The sequence below is a fragment of the Mastigoproctus giganteus genome, chromosome 10 (genome assembly GCF_048544385.1).
Source record: "Mastigoproctus giganteus isolate SK-2022 chromosome 10, ASM4854438v1, whole genome shotgun sequence".
Lineage (NCBI taxonomy): Eukaryota > Metazoa > Arthropoda > Arachnida > Uropygi > Thelyphonidae > Mastigoproctus > Mastigoproctus giganteus.
Genome location: NC_143584.1, coordinates 76,874,142 through 76,901,830, shown reverse-complemented (window position 1 = coordinate 76,901,830; position 27,689 = coordinate 76,874,142). Strand labels below are relative to the sequence as shown.

The window sequence follows — 27,689 nt, the reverse complement described above, 5'->3', positions numbered from 1 at the left end:
AAACTTGGTTTTCTCTTTGGCTCTCGGCGTTACTTTTCTTCCAAACAGCTGCTCACTCTGTATAAATCGCAAATCCGCCCTGCCATGGAATATTGTTCCCACATCTGGGGTGGTGCCCCCAAAACCTCTCTCAGGCTTCTTGATTCCATTCAGAAGAGGGCAGTTAGGTTAATTAATGATTCATCTGTAACAGAGTCTCTCTACTCGCTGTCTCATAGACGTACTGTTTCTGCTGCATGCCTCTTCTACAGATACTTCCATGGGCACTGATCTTCTGAATTTGCTTCTATAATTCCCACTCTCTCTTTCAAAACAGTCCGAACACGTGCCGCCACCAGCCAACATCCATTTACTGTCCAACTTCAAACTCACAGAACCAACTTTTCATCTTTCTCATTTATTCATTCAACTGCCGTTTTCTGGAACAACCTTCCTTCATACGTATTTCCTGAAAATTACAGTCTACAGAAGTTCAAGTCCAATGTCAACAAATATCTTCTTTCGTCTTCTCAACCTCCAACCCAAGCAAGGTACTAAATACTATAGGTTCTAATACCTCTTGTGTTTGGGGTTTACATAAAAAAAAAACTTTCTATAAGCAGTGCAGAGAAGCTACTGGTACCGCCCATAAAGCAATGGCCAGGCCACATCTGAGATACTGAATAAGTTTGGATACCCCATTTATGAAGGAAAAATGTCCGTGTGGAAGGGGGAAAAGAGGGAGAAGGAAGGAGTTAACTAACAGCGCAATGTGACGTAATTAACAAGAACTACTGGGATGCTGTAAATTTCTTACAGATGATAGTTTGCAGGTTTTTGTTTAAGACATTAATAGGGTCCAGTAAATTCGAATGCTGATGACATCTTTACTCTTTCTCAGAAAACTCATAACTGAACATACATTTAAATCAGCAAAGGATAGCTGCTGGACATTCATAGATGTGTGGAAATTTGTTTTCCGCCAGACAAGTTTTGTGGAAGTGGGTAGTTTCAATAAATTTATAGAAATATGAGATGAGCTATTAGGAGGAATAGACAACGAATGAAGTTGGTAGTTTCCCCCTTTTATTTTATGGTTGATACTGTATATACTTTGCTTTTTAATTACATAATTTTTCTAATACTAATGAAAAACTTGCTCATCGCAATAGCCAATTGCATAAAATTGAAAATAAAGTTAAATAAGTGCAGTAAATTCATGAAATTCCATCGGATGATTCAAAAAGTATTCAGAAATGCTCACACAAAAAGGATTTAAATTGTAAAGTGCGTAATAAAGAAGAAAACAAAACAGTCAGATGTAAATACCACGGTAGTATTTCTAATAATTTATCCACAGCTTGTAAAATTACACTGGCGATTATAGAATATTCACAGTGCATTTTCATTCGTGTGGGTATCACAAGCGAATTTGCTTTAAGATCGATCCTGTGTAATGAATTGCGGACTGCCCCTTTTAATCAAAAGGATACTTTGGAATAATTTTCCAATTGTAGTGCACATTACTATGTACTTGTATATAAAATAACTAATCTTAGCTGTACTTATTTGCTCAATAAACGGTAATACATTCTGATTCATTACGCACATTTTTTTAAAATTTTGATTGTGTTTACTAAAGTCTTTTAGCTTCTGCTTCTTCACATCCACTGCACCATTCAATCAAGAACCATTAGTTCAGAATACTGCTAGTTTAATAGTTTAACTGTAAATTAAAACCACTTACTATTTATCTTTTCAATAATACCAATATATTGTACTTACGAACATTTAAATATTCTATATTAGTAACCATATAGAGAATCGTTGAGCTTGAATGCGAGTCCCATCTGAGGCGCCATGGTGCCCGTGATTAAAAATTCGTGGGTGATAATGCTCTTGCTAATAGGACTCAGGTGGTCAACGAATCTTTGGTCACCTTGAGAGGAATGCAATTAAAAGGAAATCACAGCACGCATTTATTAAGGAGCAATCTTGCCCGATCAATCTGATTGCATACTGTGACAGTATCCAATCAGAATGGTAATTTTGCATCCAGTTTTTCTGTACTGTGTCACAGTAACAAAGAAACCATTTTGATATCATATACTTAGATTTCAGAAACGTTTTTGACACTACATAAAAGACTACTTTGTAAATGGAATAGCACGGCATTTAGGCAAGTTATACTGCTATGGATAACAGGATGGTTGAGTGGAAGAAGACAGATTGCTTATCAATGGGCACTGTTCTTGGACTAATGTTATTAGTGGACTCCCACAGGGTTCAACTCTGGGCGCACTGTTGTTTTCAATATTTATTAATGATATTGATGAAGGCATATCAGGCTCAATATCTAAGTTTGCAGATGGTACAAAGGTTGGCAGCGTGATTAAAGACAATAACAAAGTAAGCTACAGCAACAAGTTCTAGAAAATTTAGGCAGATGGACTGAGATATAACATTTACAAATGCATGCTACTGCATATCATGGGACAGCAGTAATCCCAGATTAATATACCAACTGTATGGTACTTTTTCACTCTACACTACAGGGTAGTGTAGAGTGAAAAAGACCAGAGGTATTGTTCAGTCAGACATGAAGTTCTCTGAGCAGTGCAGATAGACTGCTAGAACAGCTCATGGAATTTTGTCAATGATATACAGAAATTTTGCAGTCAAAGACAAGAAGATGATTATCCTATTGTACAAGGCAGTGAGTACACCACATCTTGAATGTTGGATACAAATCTGAAAGCCTCATTTTAGGAAGAATGTGGATTTGTTGGAACGGGAGCAGAGAAGATCCATCAGATCAGTCAAGGGCGCAAGACGGTACTCTTATTTTATACATGCAAATTACATCAGAAACTAGGCACATTTAGATAGATCTCATTGGGGTGTTTAGGTAAACTAAATGCCGATGACATTCTTACTCTCCCTCGGACAACACCCCAAGTCTGCCTAGCGCGCGCACACACACACAGTATAAATTTAAATTGAGGAAGAATGGTTGCAGGATGGATGTAAAATTTGCCTTGCACTAGCGGGTGGTTAATTGTTAGAACTAAGTACCATCTGATGTTGTTGGAAGTGGTAGTTTGAATAAATTGACGGGGACATTAGATAAAGTATTAAGAGAGATGATCAAGGTATATTTTATTTTATTTTGGCTGATGCTGTGCAAATTTCTTTCCTTGAGTCATTTGCATCTATTAATACTAAGCTTCTCCTATAAAGGAAATTATTGTTACAAGGCTTTGGCATCATCCTTTGAAACCAGCATGCGAGCTGGTTGTGAAAATGGTTCGGGTGTGACCACACTACTCTTAAGAATCCGAATTATGCAGGCCCCCTCAATTTGATTTTCATGATTCATGAAAACAGATTTTTTGAAACTGAATATTATTTTTTATAGTATTTTTAACACCATTACACAATACCGAGAGGGACATCTATTTTTGATTATTTATTCAGTGCCGACTAATGGTACGTTACGATTAAATTTGATTTCTATAGATAAAACGACAAAACAAATTTTTGCGGTAATCCAAACACGAAAGCTCCTGTCCTTCGTATTATCTGACACGAAGGAAGGTTGTCTCAGAGAACACAAATATAAGGGAGGAAGTGATAATTTTTCTGTGAGTTTGGAGTTGCACAAAGAATGGGTGTTGATTAGTTGAGGCACGAGTTAAATGCCCTCTTTTGGATGGAGTTGAGCGTAGCCTCAGTGTTTCGAAGAAATGTAACACCGAGAACAGAACAGAAAAGAAAACTTTTATTTATTTATTTTTTCAAATTCAGAAGAAGCAATATTTATGATATTCTTAAGCCACGAGAGAGTGGTTAGAAGTCAGCAAAGACATGCTGTCTAGAATTCTGACTGTTATCGAAGATTAGCATGTGAATAAGACTCCTAATAGAGATGACAGGGCTGAGTTTTAGGAAGATTTAACTAGGTTCCCACGCAACTGACATTTTGTTTTTGGAGATCAACACTTAAGGAACTAATTGCGTTTCCTCATGCGCACTAGGAGGTCGGGCGTTATTGTTTTGAAGGTGGCAGATTGCTTCGTTGTTCTTTTCATTAAGATTTCTGAGGATAATGCACGTTCCAGTACTTTGAGCGCTGACCTATTTGAGCAGTGTTGACTGATTCCCTTTGGACTGGAAATCTACCAGTATTGCATCCTTAAATTCTAATTTTCTTGACAATGCAGTGGAAAATCGCTAACGTTCATTACGAAAAATCTTTTATTATCCATTGACTTCGCATTTGCGATATGCTGATATAATCCGTTTATTTAAACACAAGGTTTTTCTCGTACGCAGCCTGTGCATAATTCAAGTTACAATGAATCCATCTCTGCGTACAAATGATGTGTTTAAACATATTCAGGTAAATACTACAGTAGTTAAGTCCCATGAAAACAGAACGTTTTAGAGATTAATCTGACTATCACCAAGATAATATGTATACTCATTTCCAATTACAAATTCGGGCTAGGATTACATGTAGTTTTACAGAATAACTTTACGGTATTTTCACTAACACCTCTTCTCTCTGAGTGCGGTGAGGAATGGCTTCCTCATGCCTTTTAACACTGGCGGTTTGTCAGGAGTATTCTAAGTGTTTATGAAAAGGTGGCCATCAGAATTAAGGGGAATCTGTCCCACACTAGAGAACTGGTAGGTATTCCTGAGTGAACGATTTCTGTAGCTGTTGTCATCGAAAAATTTATAGGGATCTGTGGCGAGATCATCATAAAGACCAATTGCGTTAGATGGGAACATACTCTTGAGACACACTAAACTGTTAACGGTATCCCACGCGGCTTCCTTCCTGCCTCGCCAAGTTTATACAGCTGATGAAATTTGAAATTGATGGGATGTCTGTCTTTCCTGTGACAAGTTTTGTCAACAGTCGGATATTTGCGGTTGCGATCTGTATTTTCCATGGGATTAGGTCGAGGTTGGAATGGAGAACCGATCTTGAGATAGTCAATGGTCGTCCATTTATCTGGTTGACCACTTCAGGATACAATATTCTAACCCATAGTATCTGCTCAACTGCGCTTAAGGAACTGAGGACCAAATAACAGGAGCATTGAGCGGGATCGGAACGAGGCATATTTTGATATACTGTATCATTAGGGTGAGGTCTCTGACACCCACTAACTCCTTCCTAATCGCTCACATAAGCTGCGTATGTCTTGGTCTTCGTACTGTCGAAGTGCCGATATACTGATCATTTCGCTGTTCTGAGTCTACTTTTTGATATTATGAGTTTTACTGATTTGGATGCTCTCCTTTTGGACAGTGGTTCGTAATTTAGGGGAAAAACAGTTCTGATTTTTTTTCCCTCTCCCGGTATAATCTGAGCAACGTTAAACGTTATTCGATAGTAAACAGCAACCACCCGCGAGTGAGATGTCATTAAGTGAGAGCACGCGAAATTTTTAGCCCTAGCGTGGTTCTAATGTCAGGATATTTGAATAAATCTTAATGTATTTTTCTGCAACTTTCATTTCGGAACCTATCGATAATCAAATGTCCTGAACCGACCACATCAGCTCCCTGTAATTCAGGAGAGCTAAATTAAATGAGAACAACAACTGTTAGAAATAATTTATTATACTAAGTCTCCCATCAGAACTAAATTTTTATTTTCTCATTCAAAGTTAATGAGAATTCTGATATTGTGTGTTATTCCAATTAAAAGTGTTCTAGTTTTAAGAGTGGATCCACTGATGGATTTAAAAATGGCTGGGCAGCAACTGAGGATTCAGATGTAAATACAGTATAGAGGCATTTGTGCCAAAACCCCGAAAGTGCAAAATCCACTAAGAATTGTTCTGGAATTATTGTCAACGGTTTTAATTTTAATTGTCTCATGTTTTCTGAAAAATAATAACACGAACAAAAACTGATCATTTTAATTATTATTTTATTTAACTCTCCCTTTCTCCCACTCCGAGCGAATATTGCATACGCAAAATAAATATATTACATACTGCAGTACGTAATATATTTCTTACTCTTGCTGCCATCTAGTGAGCGAATGATACACTGTGCAGAATGATATTATATATGAAATAATAGATTAATATATGAAATAAGAAATTACGAAAAGTATTTGTAATAGGAATTGATTTTAACCATCAACACAAAAAAAAAATGGTGTGAAAATACCCAAAGCATTCCGGCATACTGAAATGAAAAAGAAAAAAAAAAAACATTTGGAATGGCTCTTAATATTCTGGATAAGTTGAGTGAATTGTTACTATAACGACGATTGTTACAATAACAATTGTTATCGTAACAATAATTGTTATTGTAACAACGATTGTTACAATAACAATTGTTATCGTAACAATAATTGTTATTGTAACAACGATTGTTACAATAACAATAATTGTTACTGTAACGATGATTGTTACAATAACAATAATTGTTACTGTAACGATGATTGTTACAATAACAATTGTTATCATAACAATAGTTGTTACTGTAAAGACGATTTTTACAGTAACAATCGTTTAGTGTATATTATTTGATTGTTACTGTAACAACTATGACTCTTCCGTCATAGTTGTTCAACTGTTGTAGCTCAACAAAACAAATAGCATTTCTTTTGGAGAACAATGTTACTAACAGTACTCTGGTTTTAAAAATAACGTATTAAAGTTTGTACGTGTTTTCTTGTAAAGCTTTGCGCTGAATTATTAGCGCATAATGTTTATTCTGGTGACAGAGTTAAATAACATTGAATCTTTACAGTGTTCTAACTTCATAAAACTTTTTTTAAATATTTTTTTATTGGTTGCCGACAACGGATTTTTACAAGTTTTTCTTCCTAAATAAGTTTTTCACTTTTCGCCATTTTTTTCCACCGTTATTTTCCTCATTCCATCTACATAAGTGGGCGTTTTTATCAGCCGCTCCATGATGACATCCTCTCAGATTACAGTTTCCTACGAAAAGTTTAGTTCATTATCAATTCTCCATGGAAGCGGTGACAAGGAAAAAAAAAAATCTATTTAGGGGGAAAAAAAAGTGCGCACAGTTACTTTGAAAACACGCGGTTATTATCTGCATCATCATTACACCAGGTAAATTAAAGGTGAGACACTTGTCCCACGTATATAAAAGCGGGCCTTTATCTCTCTCGGCTCACTGCACTTTTTTGTTTCAATGTGTCACATGGAGACAAAAGAAAGCGGCTTGCTTCTACTAAATGGTGCAGCGAAAATTTCCCGTTCTGAGTTCAACTGTGTGATAACGCTGCCTGTCGTCTGCAGCCTCATTAATATCTGTCACAATACTCAACATGATATCAGAGGTCGATGGATCGTTTTTCTCGACTCTACGTCACGCACGACTGTCATAGGACACCGATGGTACAAAACAGTTTCCGGAGCCGCTAGAGAGCCTGAAGAGGGCCCCGCTGAACGCAGTTTCAGTTTGACGATACGCCACCATATATACTGGCTGCCGGAGTTTGGTATCGTCGGCCCGTTATCAGTGACACCAGCAATGGGCAAAAGCTTCTATCCTTCTCCTCTCTATTCGTCTGTCTTCCCCCCGAAAAAGCCCCTCCACCTCTCTCACTCCCCTTGTGAAATGGCAATCGAATGGTGAGACGAAGGAAAAGATAGAGATGGTGCATCAATAAGGGTCGCAAAAACCTTGTCGCTGGAGGTACGCTTTATCTCTCTGTCAACGGGGGTACTATTCCAGTGTGGGGTGAACGCGGCGTTCTTTCACAGGAAGACAATAGAGGAAGCGCCATGGCCCAGGTGTCAATAGAACTGATTAGCCGGCGTAGCTCATCAACCGCCCTATCATAATTATTTTTAGCTGTGTTTTCCGATGTTCGGAGAGTCAAAAAACAAACTAACGATATTAGCCGGGTTTTTTTGGGGACTTCCTCCCAGTTTGAAGCGAACATTAAAAAACTTTTACGCTTCCCATTGTTTAACGCTTATCAGAAAACTCGCCCGAACACCCTGGCGGTCGCTAGAGGACGCGTCGGTCGCTAACAGCGTTGGCATCATCGGCGAAAAGGGGTGGGGGAGGTTGGGGGGTAGCCGTTATTGATTTTTACGAGCAGGAAGATGCATCTTCATATTTTTTCTCCTTTGTTTGTCTAATTAAGCACTCCTTATGACACCTAAATAAATCTTACGTAAGAAAGAAATGACAACAAACGACGGGGTTTATTTGTTAAAAGAAAATAAAAGGAAAAAACAACAGGTTTTTTGGTGGTGGTGTTTTTTTTTTAATATTTAGGGGAAATTAGATGCCTCGCAGCAGAACGGTATTGCTTTCAGATATATAATTGTAATTTATCCACAATACTTCGATTCTTTTGTCTGTAGAAAAACTAAGCCTATCGGGAAAGAGACTCTCCACACATGTGTGAGGAGGAAAGAAGTTGTCGATTTGGTGCGGAACTATTACATAATAAAGTGGAAGAGAGCTTTCATGGGGCTCGTACGAACTAAAATTGATGAGAATTGTCCGTATTTCGATTTTTGGTAGTGTTAGAAGGGTTTACGATTGTTCTTTTACCCGCGCAATACTTTGGGTGTGATGGCGTCGCTAGGAGCGATTGAAAGAGTTAAGGCAGAAGTCGAATTTTACGTGTGCCCCATTTTCTTCTTAAGAATATTAAGGTAAATGACTTTTAATAAGGATAGACGCTCCATTTGAAAGTGGAGAGAAATTAATATAAAAAGATTCTCGTGAATTTTATCAGAGACACCTTTTTAGCAAAATAATGTCCTGTTAATTTATACTAACAAATCCATCCATGTCCAACAATCAATAAACTTCGCAATAATTGTTATGCGACTGATTGTTACGCAAGTCATTTCGTTTGGATTATTAAGTAGATAATTGTTGAAACAAATAATTGTTAAGAGTTGTCTGTAAATATTCATGATTTGGAACCAGCGTCAATTCATAAGAGTCCTATAAGTAAGATAATTTAAAGCATCCGTAGCAGATTATTTTCTTAGGTAATTATAATTAGGCGAATGTAAAGGTTAATTAATCATGGATCAGAGTGCAAGTTACTTTTTATTATCGGTGGGAGGGATTTCAACCTCTTTGGATCTGTTCATCGGCCATTATTATGAATGAGACCTCGACGTTGACATTTATTCTTTGGGTTCCTGCTGAATTTAACGTTTTCTCTGTTCTTTTCAGTTATTGTTGACTTTTCCATAAAGATTGTGTTCCAAAGCTGTTTGGTCTTTGAAAAACTAATCAACAATCAGACGAATTTGAGTAAATTTTTTTTTTTAATTTAAATTTTCTTATGTTTTTTTTTTTTTACATAAAGCCCTGTATATGGGAAAACTGCGCAAAACACCAACTGTTATATTCAATCTTATATCGAAATTTTCATTCAATCGACTCTCCAAGTGCTTCCTCCCCATTTCTTTTTTTCCTAATAGGCTTCGACGTCACACCGAAAGCTAGGAAAAAAGACAGAGAGAGAGAGAGAGAGAGGTAAAAACACACAGACAGACTGATTCATCCTCGAGTTGCCGAGTGAAGCCCGAACTCCTGCGGCGCTCCATGCCCTGACGAGCGAGTCGCTGCCTGCAATGGACATCGCTAATTGTCAAAGTGGGCGCATAATGAATTAAAAGCCCCTTGATGATCTGATGGGCGATACCGAGGCGGCGTTCTGTCGGTCCCCGCGGACAATTTAGGATTAGAGTATTAGTAAAAGCGCCCACTGAGCAAAAGGCAACAGTCGAATGGATCCCTTTCATTGTCGGCCTCATCCCGTTGTTATGGGCTTTATTATGCGCATCTTGTTAATTTTCAGAATGACGTGAAAGGCTGGATCGCAGGAACCGATAGGAGGGGGCCGTGGAACACTTTCGCAGTGGAGTACAGAGGCGCATGTTTAACGACTGAAAGTTCTGGGCTCTATTTAATTGTGTGCGAGAACATTTAAACTGTTATGTAATCAGACTCGGTGCTCCGTCTAATTATGGGAAACTGTCGCCTGGGGGTTACACAAAGGACTCTCTACTTTTAAATGTTTCTATTACGCTCTTAGAAAATATTTAAATTTCTTATCTTTTCCTACTGCTGAAAGGGCCGCCTCGTAGATTTGCGATGGTGGGGGAAAGGGTTTGTACCTTTCAGCTAAAAATACTCGCCGCGTGCGTTAACGACTGTCCGTTGAAGAAGAAAAAATTAGGGAGGGAAAAAATGTTCATTGGTCGCTTGTCCTACTCGGGTACTCAGCCGGCTTTAATAAATTTGATTTGCGACCTTTGTTAAGAAGAAACTCGACAGAGAGGAAAAAAAGTGTTGATGAAGATCTGAGAAAATGACGCGGAAATTAGACTTTTAACTTGTTCGGCTCGGGAACTTCATGGACTCGCTGATAATTTGAAGTGCGCTCTTTAAGATTAAAGAAATGATTGGCGTTTTATAAATAATGGAAAGAATAAATGATGTTCTTTGATAAGATGGAACTGAGAAAGGCGTGATTGTTGGCGTTACAACTGGATCTGGTTCAGGACGTTTTTCAATGCATTCAATCTTTTTCAAGGGCTAAACAAACAGGTGTTGGACCCACAATTTTAGGCTTTCCCATCCTTTAAAACCATTGACTGGTGGTTGGTCAGTGACAGTTTGTTTCTAAAATCTGACCGCTTTCACGTGATTAAAAGAATACAGCACTATAGAGAAAAATAGGTTTTTAATCAATTCGGGTTGTTGTAGTCAAATATGGCTCTTTAAGGTTTATTTCTAGTTTGATTTGTATATTATTTAGCCACTCGTATAGAGGCAAAAATAGGCCCACAACGCGTGGTAGTTTGCGATCATTAACGTCAATCAATCTAATTAAAATATTTCTTCTAGTTCGCGTGCTGTTCTTTCACGGTTTCAGTCCTACATAAAAGAACATGCCCTAATTGCTTTACATCCGTTCGCATGCTTAAGTGAGGTATTAAAACCAAAAATTCGCGTAAAATTATCATGTAGTAAGCCAGAATAATCTTCGTTGTACGTGATGCCTGCAGCCAGCATATTCCACTTCTTTTTTTTTTAAGGCTGGGGGACCTTTTATTGCAAGTTGTTCGGCGGAATCCTTTAAATCTTTTAAAAATCGATGATAAAATTAACGCGGAGCATTTGTAGAACCTCAGGGATCGCTTTGAGTCTCTCAAAGTTCCCCGGATACAAATTAGCAATCTCTTATAAACAGTTTTGAATCTTCGATATTGCTTAATGCGCATTATAGTTATTGTTAAATATACTTCAAACCCTCACCCAGACTTTTTAAAGCGGTATCTGTTGTTTTTCCATTAAAAACAACGTGACAAAGATCGTAAAATCTTCTGTTTCTTTATAAAATCACAAAAAGATAAAAATAAAAAATTCAAATTAATTAGTTTTTATAAAAATAAATGCTATAAATGAATGCATAAATATTTTATAAATAAATTTATGGGTTACCGATCAGCTGAAACGACCTTTACAAACAAAAGGTCAAGGAAACAGAAATCTATATCGCTGGAGAATCTGTAAGAAAAATCATTAAGCATGAGGACTTAGACTTGATGAGGGAGTCACATTTCGGCAGCATCCCAACGTCACCAGAACGAAGACCTATGTATGAATACATGACCCTCAGCTTATTATCCGATACATGTAATGCTGCCTTTATCCCATACCATTATATTCCCTCATCACCTGGTCTTCAGCGCCCAAAACCCACTTAAAGTTTCCAGGGTTAGAGTCATCATCATCATCAGCCGTTTTCAATCCACTGCAGGATGAAGGCCTCTCCAGCAACTTTCCAGTTCCTTCTGTTTTGTGCAATGGCCATCCATTTACTACCCTGAATTTCATCTGTTCATCTCCCCGTTGTCTTCCAGATTTTCTTCTAGCTCCTGTTGGTACCATTCCGTTATTTTCTTAGTCCATCTGTCATGTCTTCGAGCTATGTGTCCTGTCAAAGACCATTTTAGTTTTGATAAGAATGTCCTTTACTTGAGTTTGCTGCCTAATCCATGTGTTAAACTGGTTTACTACTGCACTCTTGCATTAACCACTGCTCTACTTTACAGAATATGTCCAAAATCTCAAAATTCAAAATAACAGGTCAATTATTATTAACTACTAACGTAATTAAAAAAGAGCACTACTTACCTGTTGCCAAAGGGGGAGATCCAGTTTGTGCAGAAGGTAATGTCTTGTCTCGTGACGATGGGGGCAATGATGATTCGGATGCTAACAGAAAAATTATAGAATAAAAATCGCAAAACTAAAAACCAATAATGAAATGTTTATCACAAATAAGAAAAACACAACCACATTGCAACAAAGCCTTCTGCCATTCTAAAAGATAAATAATGATAATCTTTGTCGTATATATAAATAATCATAGTAATAAAAAATACAAAGAGTTCTGCGATTTCGGGGATGGAATCCAATAAGTGAAGTTGAGGTACATTTTAAGAGTACATTGTTAGCCGAAATTTCCCCTGATAATCTGTTTATTTGAGAAATGGAATTCTCCAAATAAACAAATCCTTCTTAAATGATGTGTTTTCGCTGCGTGAGTTTTGTCTTGTTGCTAACCCAGTTTTGCCTTCAAATGACCTCTTTCTTATGTACTCCTTTTATTAGAGATATCAAATTTCTGCTACATATCTTTTCTATAAATGTTTGCAGGATCATTTTTCTTCTAAAACAGCCTTGTAACTGCACTCTTTCTTTCTGTATCTATTTGAAACGTATCGCAACCAACCGGTATCTATTTGAATTCATCCTTTTTACAGTTCATCTTCAAATCTTTCGCATGAACTTCAATCCTTCGTCCATCTTTCTTTTTCTTTCACTCTTTGAAACACCGTCTTCCATATTCTGATATATCGATTTAGGTAGTTTTAAAACTGAAAGTGATAGAAAGAGGACTGGCAGTTCATTACTGGACAGCCATTGTTTTATTATATGGTTATGTTTATTATTATTTCAAAATCATCAAGTTATCTTTCGGAGCATTAGCCTATATATTGTTGTAGAGCAAAGATCTAAAGCTGGTTGCTTGTTTGCAGTTAAATCTCCAATATCCGGATGAAAAATCGAGCAGCCCTGTCAACTCAACGAACTCAGCTTCACAGATTCATTTTATTTAGTTAAAAGGTTAAAGACAGCAGCCATATATACTCTGTCTGTCTTTAATCTTAAGACATTTTATTAAAAACAAAAAACGAAAAAACACGAAGTTGAATAATTAAACGCACCTATTAAAAAAGGGTTTAAAAAATAAGTTTACCAAAAGGTTCATGGCAGATACTGTAAGCTACAAAGGAAATGCTCAACATCAGCTTCAACAATAATATTTAATCTACTATTTTTAGAATCGCTGTTGCATTGTTACTTAGATTTCGATTGTTGATTCCACGATTTCTTAAACAATGCAACAGCGATTCTAAAAATCGTTGATTCCATGATTTCTTAAACAATGGAAGATAAATGGTGCCAATATCTCTAGGCGCGCTCGTTATTTCTCTTTCATTTTTTAAACACATTCTCTTCACCATAAAATATCTCGCATTATGTAGCTGTCAGACTACCACTACCATATAACAAATGACTCACTTTGACGTAGAAAATTAAGATGGGCGTACAGCACTTCTCCGTTGTATGGATTGGTCAGACGACCGAAGTCCTCCCTGGTCAGCTGACACAGCTCGCGACCAACGACGTTAAAGCGTGTCGTATCGACGTCATGTAAGTTGTACTCCTTCACTGCCCATTCCAGCCACTGCTTAACATGCTCGGGATTCCACAGAAGCGGATCTGGAAAATTGAAACCGGAATTCAGATTGTTGTGAGCTTATATTAAATGTCACGTCGAAAATAAATAAGGAAGGAAAAAGTGGGTTAGTGGCGGTCTTAACTGCATTATTTCCTTCGATATTCTCGTGACTAATGCGGATCGGAGGTGGACAGTAAAACTGCTGAAGTGCACTCCACGGGGCAATTTGGGAACGGATCGGAGCGTGCGGTGATTTATGGGTAAACAGACATCAAACACGCACGTACACAGTTTCTCGGTGCATTGCTGTGTCCTGCGCAACGCGGCACGCAGAAAATATTTTAAAATGAATAATTCATCGCACTCTTAAACATTAATTGGAGAGAAAACTATTAAAATCTCATTTTAATGCGTAATGTATTTTAACAATTAAGGGATTCTGTACACCGGGGATCATAAAACACGCCCACGAACGAAACTCCTCTCTGCGTGTAATACAGAAAACCGTTTCGTGCAGGAAAGCATCCTTTTTCAGGATAAGTTTAGTAATTATATGAGGTTGAGGTTGTGTGTCAAGGATGCCGTCATTTGTATGACAAGGGTTAGATGCGCATGGAGACTGTTTATTAAACAGGGTCACAGCTGTAACCCTTAAAACATAAATAGAACGGAGTTACAACTGTAATGTGGTAGTTGGAGTTTTGTTCCGATTGTGCTATTCGAAATCGACCTATACATCATACACTGCCCTACCATTAATATCCGGACACTGCCTTTAGACAAAAAAGAGCTTTTATTGTGCCATTTAATATTTTGTGCTGAAATCTTTCGCTTTTATGATGGCCTTCAATCTTCGCGGCATACTGTCAACCAGCTTTTTATAAATGCCAGGTGATATGTTCCTCCACTCGGCCTTTAACGCAGCCACCAGTTCGGCCTTTTTCTTTGGGCGATCTCGACGTGCACGTATCCGACGCTCCGATACATCTCAAAGATGCTCGGTAGGGTTCACATCAGCACTCTGGGCTGGCCAATCTAACTTTTCCACACCCATGGCCTCAAACTACTCTGTTACGACCCGAGCAGTATGGCATGCGCATTGCCTTGCTGATACAGGCCTTTCCCGAAGTATTGCCAGAATGTTGTTCAGGTTGTCCTGGTATTGCACAGCATTCATGGTTTTGTCGATAACAACTAATGGGCCCAAGCCAAACCATGAAAAGTAGCCCCATACTATGACACTGCCCCCATCAAACTTCATTGTGGGGAGGATACAATCAAGAAGGATCTGTTCTCCTGGCATTCGCCACACCCAGGAACGGTCATCAGACTAGTAGAGTGAGAACCTCGACTCGTCTGTCCATAGGACTGTTTTCACTGCTCTATAGCCCAGAATTCGTGTTCCTTACACCATGTTAATCGACGTCTAGCATTTGTTTAGGTGATCGATGACTTGTGAACAGCTGCACTACCATTGTAACCCGTATCATGGAGTGTCCTTCGTATTGTACTAGTGCTGATATTAGTCCCAATACTCTCACAAAGCGTTTGTGTGACTTGAGACAATGTAAAAATTACGATTCGGCGCACAGTTCTTCGCAGAATTGTTTTATCCCGTTCTGTTAGTTTTCGGGCCGTTTACCAGGCCGTTTTTTTTTTTTGGCAGATTCAGTCCCATTCCTCTACCGTTTGCATGTGATTTCACTAACCGTTGACCTAGGGATCCCCAGAGTGACTGCTATGTCTCGTACAGAACGCTTGCTTATGTGGCATCCCACTATCATTCCACGTTGGAAGTCTGTTCGAAGTCCAGTGTGCATATTTATACCAGGTTCTGTGACGTGTTGCATGCGTAGGACCTGTTTCCCCATCCATGGAGGGGTATCCGGATATTAATGGATAATACATATACAGTATATGAATATATACTGTATGTGTTCTCAACGGACAGTTTTCGGGATGAAAAACCCATTTAGGGCCATCTCACTTTGGTTGGAGGTGGAGAAGACTTCTTAACAAATAATAAAAGTCGATAAGCCATTCATGTGTTTTGAACTCTGATCTTTCTCATCGAGTAACAAGCAGTGGATGTATCATCAGGTGGGAAAATGCTTTTTGATTAACGGAAAAATCCAGTTAACTGAAAAAATTTACGCAAATCGGAAGATATTTTCTTTTTCTTAAAACCAGTAAGATAACAGTCCTACGATTGCACTAAAATCATTCGTATAAAACTAAACATTGTAAATTATCGTAAGTTTAAAAAACCTGTTGAATATCGGTGGTTAAGGAAGCAATTAGAATATCGAAAAATATGTGAAAGATTACATTAAATTTAAAAACAATAATTAGCAATTAATATAAGCATGTGTGTGTTTAAATTTTCAGGAAAATAAAAGCACGAAAATAACACTTATTACATTCGAATTGATTCTTAATTCATTATTGAAAGATGAACTCAGATGATGCATCGGTTCCCTTTTTTTTTTTTTTCTCTTCTTTTTTGAGCTAATAAATATTTTACTCCTCCTCCGTGCAATAGTAGAAAGTAAACATTCATCAGTCTAATAAGAAAGAATTTCAATAACCAACAATATTGTTAATTTGTTTTTAATAATAACTGAAAGCAATCTGGTTCTGTTCATCGTTTTCCACTCATGTGTATATTAACCCATTAAGAAGAATCTGTAACGTAGTATGTTTTTGATAATTGCAATTCTGATTTATATGGCTTGATTAGTCTGTCTTTTGCTTTCGTATAAGTTTAAGTAGGCTGCAAAATACAGACTGTAGTGTGAGTGAGATAGCCAGCGAATGAAGACATAGATTAGAAACTTTTGTTTGTTCCAAGCAAGCATAGATTAATAATGAATTCTGGATTCTATTGGTTCAATTTTAATGGAACTGGGGAGAAGCTTGACAAATCTTTCTGAAAGGCGCAATTATGAAAATCCATCTAATGGGAGCCAAATTGTTACACGAAGAAGGAAAAAAATAATAATAATAAAAATAATTTCAAGATTGTCGAATTTTAATGAAATTTGGTATGGCTCGACAAATATTTTCAAAAGGCCCAAATTTCATAAAAATTCGTCCACTGCAAGTGGGGTTGTTACATGCGGACGGACATTGTGAAGACAATAGGCTTATTGTGCATATGTGCTAACGCGCCTGAACACGACTTAATTAGGATACTGGTATATCATGTTCGTGTCTTTTATTACGCTCCTTAAAGCGGCTCTCATAAGAAGAATCCTCCATAAATCGTTTGTCAAGCGATTCCTGGCAGATTTATTCGTTGATTCGCGTCACTTCGTCAGAACCACTCCTTCTTGCGAAGTTAGGATTGTTTTGGTAACATGCACAAATAATTTGTAGCATTTGTGGACACTTTTTCATGGCAAGAGCAGTTTTCAGCCACAGCTGAATTCTTCGCACCTGGAAACAGCTTTTATTACTTTTTTTGTGAAGTTGCGCCGTCCTTGAGCGCGTGAAAGCTAGGAAAACCGGCATGGCTGTGTTAATTATCTTTCTTGAGTATCTATAGTCTGCTTAAGGACAGTTTGTCTCTTCGCAAGTTTGAATATGAATTCTACTCTTTCGCCTGTCCAAAAAAAGGAAGAGTGAATTAAATAACTCCCTTATTTGATCGAATTGGAAAAATTACGGAAAGCTCAGGAGAAGGTCGTGCAGAATAATTGAATCTTTGCAGCATAGTTTTCAAGCGACCATTCGAATCGTGGGGAAACAGTGACACGGAGTCAGATAACTGTAAAATAAATCAGTTATCACGATTTAGATGAGTCCATTGGAAAAGTTACTGAAAAAAAAAAAAATCGTTGTACCAAAAAAGGTTGAACATGAGTTCAAATGAAGATCTTCATTACTTTTCGGGATGATCCTCGAACTAGAGAAGCACGTCTTCCCAATCCATCTAGATTGATGGGCAGCTAGAGACCATGGCAGTTGACTCCATAAAGGGGCAAGGCAAAAGTCCCTCGAGGATTCGTACGGGACCAACTCGAAAGGAACAGTATCTTTAAGGGATCCATAGCACGAGTTCGTGAAGGCGAGTTCTTGATACTGTTCCCCATGAAAGTTTTATAGGAGCTGGCTGAAGGATAGGAGACAATCATAAATGGACATTGTTCAGTGTGGACCAGTCCGGAAAGTGTATCGTTTTAAAAACCACTTATGCCCCACTCCCCTTTATAATAAACTGTGGTGAAGAAGCAGAAAACAAACTGGTGGTGGCTGCAGTTAAAAAAAATTAATAAGACGGCCTTGTTCCGTTTTTTTTTTTTTTTGTTGGGCACTGTTCTGAAGAGATTGCTTGCTAAAGAGGGTTGAAAATACTTGAAGACATCCCCTGTAGATTTAGTTAATCTAGTATTAGAAAGCAACGTTATAAAGAATTTAGTAAACGAATGAAGGATGTGCAGTCGATCTAATGACTGGCTGGCCGTGTTATTGATTACTCTGTGTCGTAAGCTCGTTCTATAAATAACACAAGGACACTGTTATCTTTCTGAAGGATATTATGTCGATATGATTTCGTTCTAATTAACTGGCGAGATTGAGAAATGCATTCTGGTTTAATTCCGATATTTCACTTAGAATGGAAAGACGAGGTAGTTTGGAAATGCTTCGTATCAGAGTTACCATTTCATTTATGTATGTTGCATCGAAGACGCGTGTCGGGTTAACGTATTTCTTCGACAAGAATTCTTTGCATTTTTTATCTTTAACTTTTTATAAGAGTTCACATTTCGTTTTTAAAAAAAATCCTTTCAGTAGACTTCGTCCTTTGAACCGCAATAATTCAGATGAAATAAGTCAATTAAAAAGCGCATATATTTATTCAAGAAGAAGGAATCCATCCTTGAATAAATAGCATGCGGTTTTTAATTAGCCTCCAGACAACATCCATCTTCCAGGAGGTTAGATGAAAAAACCTGTAGAGTTTGCGTGGGAAAACAGACGTAAAATATGGCGCATAGGACAATTTCATTGTATATTCAGTTATCCTTATGGCCTAAGTCAGAAAGTGGAGTATTAGCGAGGCAATTGCAATCAGTCTCATACAGAATATAACAACGAAAGAGAAACAAACATATCTCTGTTAATTAATATTCTTTACACGCAATGTTCACCTCATATCTGGTTAGCAGGTTCACTACGTTGTTCTCCTCAAACAAACCACTGTTATACTGATTGCGCATTGCGACACGGGTTATTGGCATTATTACTGGAAAAATTATGCAAGGAAGTAAAGCATGCACGTCTTCTGAAGTCCTCTGACCCTATATGGTCGTTTAGGAGTACATAAACAGAAAATTTATCAGCAAAAAAAACACCATTTTGCCCACTGTATTTGCTTATTCCTTCTTCAAACCATCTATCCACTTTCTCAATACCAGGTGAAAGTTCATTGTGACATCATTGATATAATCATTTAATCTCTGGCTGAATACAGATCTGGAAATCTGTTCTTCAACCTACTGCTTCAATTTTCATTTATGTCCCATTATATGTGGGGGTTTTTTGAGACAGAGCAAATATGCCATCAGCATTTATTTTATTTAACCCTTTTTAAATTTTTATACGCTTCAGTTAGGTCACCACACGGATGCCTAGTTTTTACCAAAGACCGCAATTAACAGAATACCCAGTCTTTTTGGAAAAAACATCCTTTTATGTCTCCCTTTTCCCCAGTTAATCTTGTTCCTTTTTTCTGCACCTTTCCCAATAGATTTATGTCCTTCCGAAAATGAGATTTCCAAACCTGTACGCAGAATTTTTTTTTTAAATTCCAGGTGTGTAATATCGCCTTTACCAGTAGGATCAAAGTTCATTTATGTCATTGATATAATTCTGATAATCTGTTGTGGCAACCTATCAGCACTGGTCAGGGTGCACAATTTGGATGAAAGGTATTTCTCGTGATTAACATTATCTCTAAGGTGTGTCCTCCAGATTGATATATTCTGAGATGGAAAAGATCTTGTTTGCAATTATACTTAGCTATGCGGAGACCCGGTATTCTAGGCCCGAAAAATACCCTGATGCTGCTTTCAGGGGCCGATGACCAAATTTGTGACGCGCATGTAATGAGATAAGTATAATGCATTAGTCAAGGTCCAATAGTGTGATAAACTTGCTTAAAAGAACCTAAACACAGATTATTCACTCTACATATTGTCTTAATCTGTTTCGCAGTAGCATAACAATCTCGGATCATTTTTAACCATAAATTTCGCTTCCATTTTCAACCGAAGGCGTTCCACCCAAAGATGTTCGAGCTCCATGGAGAATGGACCCATAATAAGAGGTATAGACGTAGTTTCCTCTACCTATCATCGATTATTGGGATGGAAATTTGGGGTGCGGATACGGTGTCGGATGCTCTCTGCAACTCAAAGCGCCTTTACGCTTAATACTGAAACATCATCTAGGAATCCATGAGCTTCTTCTCATTATTCATCGTATGAAGCAGCTACCATCAATATCAAACCAGCAGGATGGGGCAGCCCCAACCCCAACATTTGCGATGCTTGTAGCTGTCATGTCCGTGTTCATTCGTTGAGTCCTGTTTTCGTGCCGAAACAAAGATGAACTTGGTTGTTAGGTTCTTATCGGCCAAAAGCTCTCTACCACATAGTCTAGGTAATGTTTATCTAGGATAAGCACTACGGAAGGCAAATATACAACTTAGGATAGACCCGTTGAGGTAGCTAGCTGGTCTTCGATAAACATTGTTCCTACATCTTCATCTGAATAAAAGCATAGCATGCATGAGCACGAACTGTAACTTACACGATTTTTTCATGTTTAAGCTGAATTTGAAGAGTTCAGGTTGGCGAATTCATGATATCTTGCTTTAAAGTAGTAGTAGAGGCATGTGATGCAAAAAAGCAAGCTTATGTACCACAAATTTTTCCATGCCAATACCAGACATTGTCCTCATATCCTCCCATGCTTTTGCAACATTATTTATGGCATCTTTGGTGTTACGAGATTTCCAGAATTCTTTGAGGGCGGTCTACCATCAGTAGCATAAAAGCATTTCCTAAATCAGAGAGTTAGTATTATCTGGAAGATACTTGATTTTGCTAAAACCAGAGTGAGAAGTTCCCTATGAACAGGAGCATTGTGCAGAACTAAGATAGCTTTTTGTGCTAAGTCCGAGGCAGCGGATCTCGGAAAATTAATTGGAACCAACGGGACAATCTCGTAAATCGAGACACCACTGTTTGATTAAACTTAATTTTATCCAATTAAACGGTATTAGCTGATGAATATACAAGTTTGGATGGCCAGCGATAATCTGATTTCCCCTCTGCCTGAGATATGCCAACTACGGCCATCTAGAAGAATTCATATAATCTCAATAAATATTCGAATCAGATCTCTCCATGGTCGGGTGCTTGCAATCTGTGGCCGGATTGTTCGCCCTTCTGAATGAAAAGCCCGCACCCCGTTGGGAACACCGTGAGATCTGTCACCGCCTAACTCGGCCACGCTGTGAAAAAGTATAAAACTTCCTCCCACTTTGCTAAGATTTAGAACCCACAACTTTTTCCCCACGATATGGAAGGCCAGCGATCATAACCGCTGTGTTACCGTCGTGGGTTCCAAACGGATGACGAGGGGCGAACTATACTACCATGGAAGGACTTGTATATCTTGGCAGAAGCAACCGAAGACCAACATTGATCAGAAGCTGTTCATTATAGTTAGCAGCTGTTTTTTGATCTGAGGTTCCAGGAGTCATTCACTTCATTCGTTTGAAAAGAGTAACACGTGACAGTTCAATAAACGCTTCAGTGCAAACGCATGAACACTGCAAAGTGATAAAGGGAAACCTGAGAGACGATATAAGCCAGTCGTAAATCACACGGACACCAAATAATTCAAACACGTTCCCGTTATGAATGGCACGAATGACAAAACAAGCCTTTTAGAGTTGCCTATTGATAGTCGTGTGACGTAGAAAGGCGATCAACTGAGCGCGAGGGTGTATTGCCCTTCTCTACCTTTATTGTTGAAGCGTCAAGGGAAAAATATGGAGTTGTGGAAATCACGCGCGATCTTGTTTCACGGGTTGTATAGCTTGACGTCCAGTCTACTCGTCACTGTCACACTAAGAATATGGCCACGCCCACAGAAGAATGGAACAGCCAAGCTAATGATGGAGTAGACAGAAAGTAATGGATTTCGTTGTGGAGACTGTATTTCGCTTCACTCTTGCTATTCTTTTTCCTTTATTGCCACCATTCTTCCTTCTCCCAGCATATTGCCGCATATAAATCACATATAGGCAAGAAATACTCTTCATATGCAGCTTCTCATCTCCACAAATTCCATCTTCGCACACAAAAGGAGTTCCCGATGTAAAATAAATTTAAAATTTTCTTCCCCACGAGCAAGTAATCATTACTTTTACTTGTCCATAAAAGTCTGTTCCTCAGTGGCAGTCCCTGAGGGTTAGTTATCCCATCAGGAAACTTGCTGCTTATTGTATTAAGAGTACTGTATGTTCTTATTGTAGTTGGATAACTCTACTTCTTAATTAGTTGACTAATCGTTACAGTTGGCCTATAAAAAAACTCGTGTGCTGTTTTTATCAGTATGAAAAGTAAAATAATAAATTACACTTCTCGACAAAATTAACAGAACGCGTAGCAAGTGTGGCGTAACTCGCGCAGATTGCGATGAAGCGGAACAAAATTTGGTGTGGTGGTGTACCATAGAATAACGATTAATTGAGGAGACAAAGAGAAACTTCCGACAGGTATAGGGGACATTTATAGGGGCTGTATAAGAACTTCCTAAAAGGCCACATTACAGAAGTCGATACAAGATGTTCAAAAACATGGTCAAATGACATCAGTACGGCATTTGATTGTCTCCGGCGGCTAAACAGGCCTGACAGCAGTGAACAATCTTATAGACATATAAGGGTGTCTATAAGATTCTGTGGCAACAAATCCCATTCTTCCACCAGCACAGATCTCAGCTAAGCAAGTGACCGAGGATTTGGCTGTCGGCATGCAATGAACGCCCAAGAGCGCCCACACATGTTCGATCGTGCTGACCACGGCAATCGTTGGATATCTTCAGTTTCAAGGTATTCCTCCACCACTTGAGCTCTATGTGCAGTGGCACTGTCGTGAATAAAAAGAAAATCTGGGCCAACTGCACATAGTTGCAAATAGGGTTCTAGGATTTGTTCTCGGTATCTCTGCGCTGTCACGGTACCACTATCAAACACATGAAAAGGGGTTCGGTAGTTGATCATTATTCCGCTTCATACGATAACACGGCCTCCACTATAGGTGTCCCTTTCTCTGAGGTTGGCGGGATGGTACCGCATTGCTCGTTGTCTCCAAATGAAATCGATTTGTAGGCTAAAACGATCCTCATCAAAGAACAGAACTGTACCCTATTTGTCAGGGCTCCAAATCACATGATCATGGCACCAGTTTCGACCAGCTCTGGTTTAGGGTTAATGGGATACAAACCACTGGCTTCCTTGAATTGAGCCTTCTTAGCAGAGTCTGGTTGGAAATGTTTTGGCTCGTGACCACAGCAACCTCAAGAGACAGTTGATGACAGGGCATCGTTGGTCTTGCTCTGAGAGCAAGACCGAACCACACAATAATGGTCTGTTCTGGTTTGACGCAGCCCTCGGGCGACCTTAGCTTGTCCTTCATGTAATGGTTCCTGTTTCCTGAAGCTGCTTCCATAGTGCAGAGGCAACATTGCGTTATACATTAACCCAACTTGCCACCTCCGCCTGCTACTACCCTGCTTCAAGCCGTCCAGCGGCCTGCGATCTCAAAGAATCATCTAAACGACGATCCCGAGTACTGGAGAAAGCCACTGAGCAAGCCAAAAAACGGAAATGAGTGATGTGGTCGCAACTCGTGTTTTTATTGTCATGAATAATTTGCATAATGGCTAAGGGATAAATCGATTTCTGTTGGATAATCGGATTTGCATGCCAGCATGCTTATTATATCAAATATTCGCCTTAGTCGACACTGATTACAATAAAATGTTCATGAAAAAACATTTTGTTCTGCTAATTTTGTTGAGCAGTGTATTTAAACAATACTCGAAAATGGAGGATTTATTTTATTGTCAATAGTGCACATTATCAGTATAAAAAAAGCTAAAGCGGCATTTTTCTGTCATCTGTCGGATTAATATTTTATCAAATAACGGAGTGAAATGTTCTTTAAATATCTACGTAGTGAGAAAAAAAATCTTCCACAATCGTCATCTACTGAATTATTTATTTCATTCTTAAAAATGACCAATAAAATGAAAAGGTTAATGCCCAAATTATAGGTGTTATAAAGATGGAAGCGGAAGAACACATTAAAATGAAAGAGAAAAGTAATGCTAATAACATTGGGAAAAATATACAGGATAGGAAATGTGAAAAACGTAATAACAAAGTGCTAAAGGAAACTAAAGAATGTTCCTGCTGAAAAACATAGCTTACGCATTTACTCAGAGATTTATATTATACGTTTCGAAACAATTGCTCAAATTCTATCGCGTGCGAACTGTAAAATCAACGATGTGGTTCAATAATTAACAACAAAAATCAAAGGATAAATCTCATGAGTATTCAGATCTGCATTGCTTGGTTCAGAAGGCAGCTTTATAAAAATATCAGTTTTAATTAATTTGCAGGGAAATCAGCTGAAGCGAAGAGGTGTTTTGCTTTCATAAGAATTATTACAATTTTCTAATTATTCGACCTTTGGTAAGTGACGTATGCTTTGTGAGTTCCATTATTGGCTCCATAAATAAATTAGTCTTTTTTTTTTTCTGACATTGTTACGTCACAGATGTATTCATAGACGTAACTCTTGATTAACGCTTCATGAACACAGTGTTGCGTGCCATACGTCACAATGCCATTGTTGTCTGTCCCATTGCTCATTAATAATAATGGCTACATTCTGCTCCCCATCCCTGCCCCCCCTCGATTGAAGAGGCGATGGCTGTCCAGTATTATTTCGCGATAAAGGTAGGTAAAATCACAGGTTCAACAGGAGCGCTTGTATTATCCAAACAGGTATTAGTTCTTGCAGTTCTGTAGAAAAACGAGAAAATGAAGGTTCTTCCTTCATCGCATTCTAATAAAACATCCAGCGACTGTCCTTTTTCCCACGCGAATAACGATGAATCTAGAGAATGAGTGCCGATCAAAGGAGGGCTCGTCATTGTGCGCGTGCACGCTTGCGTAACGAGCTGTGCATCGCAGCCTAATTGCCGCAATCATCGCTACTATGCCCGAAACTTTTAATCACCGACCGCTCACATTCCCCGAAATGTGAGCTCCGTGAACCAGCAGCGTCTTCCCTAATCTCTGTGTACACTGTGAGGATGGGATCTGGCAGAGAAATGGTTAAACAATTGGGGGAAGGAGAGGGAACGATGAAGGCAGAGGGGGTGGGAGGGATGACTCTACCAGAAGAGCTGACTTGTGGTCTTTTGTGTTCCACTTAACGCTACATGGCTGATGTTCTGGTCCATGGAACTCGGCGCGTCCGATGGCTTTCGCGAGCCCCAGAGAGAGAGGGGGGGGAGAAGCCTAGAGAGAGAGGAGAAGGGGGGAAAGAACTATCCCGCGTGTCTTTCACGACCTTCCAGAGTATCCCACTGTGAGGTCACGCGTGCTCTAAAGTTGACGGACCCTTCTTCTAGATCGGAAACGCTCCGGCTCGTCAAAAGTCATGCGGACGAAATGATCCTGACATATGTTGATCGGCAGGGGGTTGCGGGATTAAATGAAGTTGTCTGGTGGTGTGTGTACGTGCGCGTTGAGTGCTGGTTATGATACCTTTTGATACGGTGCGGGTGTGGTGCACGTGAGTCACTGGCTCGGCAAGGCCTTTTTGAACACTTCGTTGCAAAGAACGAGTTCAAAGGCGGGGGATTCTGTCGGGCTTTTGCTATTTTATTCGTTAACGTCAATTGTCCAATGTCCCTGTTGTTCTGTACTTTGTTCCCTCATTAGCGAGATTGCATTACAGATTATTGCTTATCCCCAGCGAAATTAAACAACGGAGCAGTCAAAAATCTTTCAATCATTTCATTGTCATCATAATTAGATCGCGTGTTTTGGAGTCCGACTCCAAAACAGCGTGGACCCAATTGTTACGTTACAATTGGGTCCACGTACTTGAAATCAAGCTTTGGGTGAACCCGTCTACCAAGTAATACAACATTGAAGTGCAATTTAGGAATAAAGACAGACCATTCGACACATTCACCATTCACTGTGAGCTACCCAAGAAACTACACGTTTTAATTTCCCAGCTGGTCACCAATGCTAAAGCAGTCCTGTAATCTCCCGATTTACGAATACCATTTAAAAGTTCATCACCAGAATGTACGCTAACTGGGACAATGCGTATAAGATGTCCTAGCAATAAAATTTAAAACGCTTTAAACGATAGGATGTCAAAATAATATCTTTATTCCAAAATACAGTAGAAGATTGCTTTTCAAGAGCTGCGCGAGTAATTAACCAATTGATATTGAAATTGATTAATCCCCTTCTACAAGTACAACTTCAATGGAAACTCTTATACAACCTCGATAAATTATAATAATAATAAACCTGCTTATTTATCATTTAAAACATGAAAGGACTTCGAAAACAATAGCAAACAGGTTCAACCCGCAATAAATTGAAATATTCTAAATACAAATCACTTGTAGATGTTTTTTTACAAATTATATATATATATTTTAAAAATTACATATATACAGTGTGTGTGTATTTACTTATTTACGAAAAAAGATGATAATTGTATTTCTATCGGTCCGATTTTAATTTCATTTAAGAAGTCTAGACAAATCTTTCTAAAAGACCCAAATATAAAATTTCATGGAAATCCATCCATTGGGAGTCGAGTTACATGAGGACAGACAAACGGAAGGATGTGGTGAAGACACGCGTGTATGCTAACGCGCCTAAAAATGGATGCCTTCTTCATCAATCAATATGGAACAGACAATGTTTAATGGCACTTCAGAAAAGATCATTGTAAGATGATCTTTTCTGAAAACAAGAGGATAATCACTATTAAAATTAACAGAAATTCAACAAGATAGTAACATCATACGGGATGTTGAGCATAGTGTTTAGGGTAAGGCGCCACCTGTGGTCCCACACAACTGCCAAACTGTATTTTGAAGACGAACTCAGTGTTTCATATGAGATCACTTGACTATGAAGGCTTTTAAGCCCTTGAGACCATTGTTTTTTTATCGCCCTCGCATTGGAAGAATAACAAATACCATAACTTCTATTCCCATTAGAGTTCTTAAGATTCCTTTCCTTACAGCATTTCAAGAATCCTCTTAGCAATTAACAAATCTGCTGGAATCATTCTGGATAAAACTTGCAAATTTCTATTCGTAGCAATGCTTAATAGGGCTAGTCTTTATGCCTCTAACAACTCCCTTCTGATTGAAACTCCAAATCTGTGTCCCCATGCTCCTGCCGCGTAACTTATAATGGGAACAAATAAACATTCATTCAACACATTTAAATGCTCCCCTTTTATTCCGTAACTCTCGCGCAGAATACTTCGTATTTACATAAAAATATTCTGTACTTTAGTTCGCAGGAATCACACATGATTCAGGAAAGGATTCCTCGATCATGCGAGCTTCACATGATCGAGAAATTATCAGTCTATTATCGATAACGACCCATAAATATTTCACCCTCTCTAGAATATGCCAATGTGATCCCTTAATCCCGGGGTATCTTCTTTCACTCAGCCTACCTTTGATCAATGTACATTTGGACTTGGGTGTCAAGATATCCAACTTATTTTTTTCGTGTTCACTCCCGAACACTATTGAA

General features: G+C 38.5%; 1 protein-coding gene across 1 annotated transcript in view; it reads right to left on the bottom strand.

The window, feature by feature from the left end:
* Nucleotides 1–27,689, bottom strand: part of LOC150079100 (retroviral integration site protein Fli-1 homolog) — a 170,446-nt gene that overhangs the window by 110,095 nt on the left and 32,662 nt on the right. Inside the window, exons 2-3 of the mRNA XM_090382952.1 lie at nucleotides 13,627–13,827; nucleotides 12,172–12,252 (exon numbers count right to left, since the gene is read on the bottom strand). Of these exons, the coding sequence (XP_090239078.1) occupies nucleotides 12,172–12,252; nucleotides 13,627–13,827 (282 nt within the window). The remainder of the gene's footprint in view (nucleotides 1–12,171; nucleotides 12,253–13,626; nucleotides 13,828–27,689) is intronic.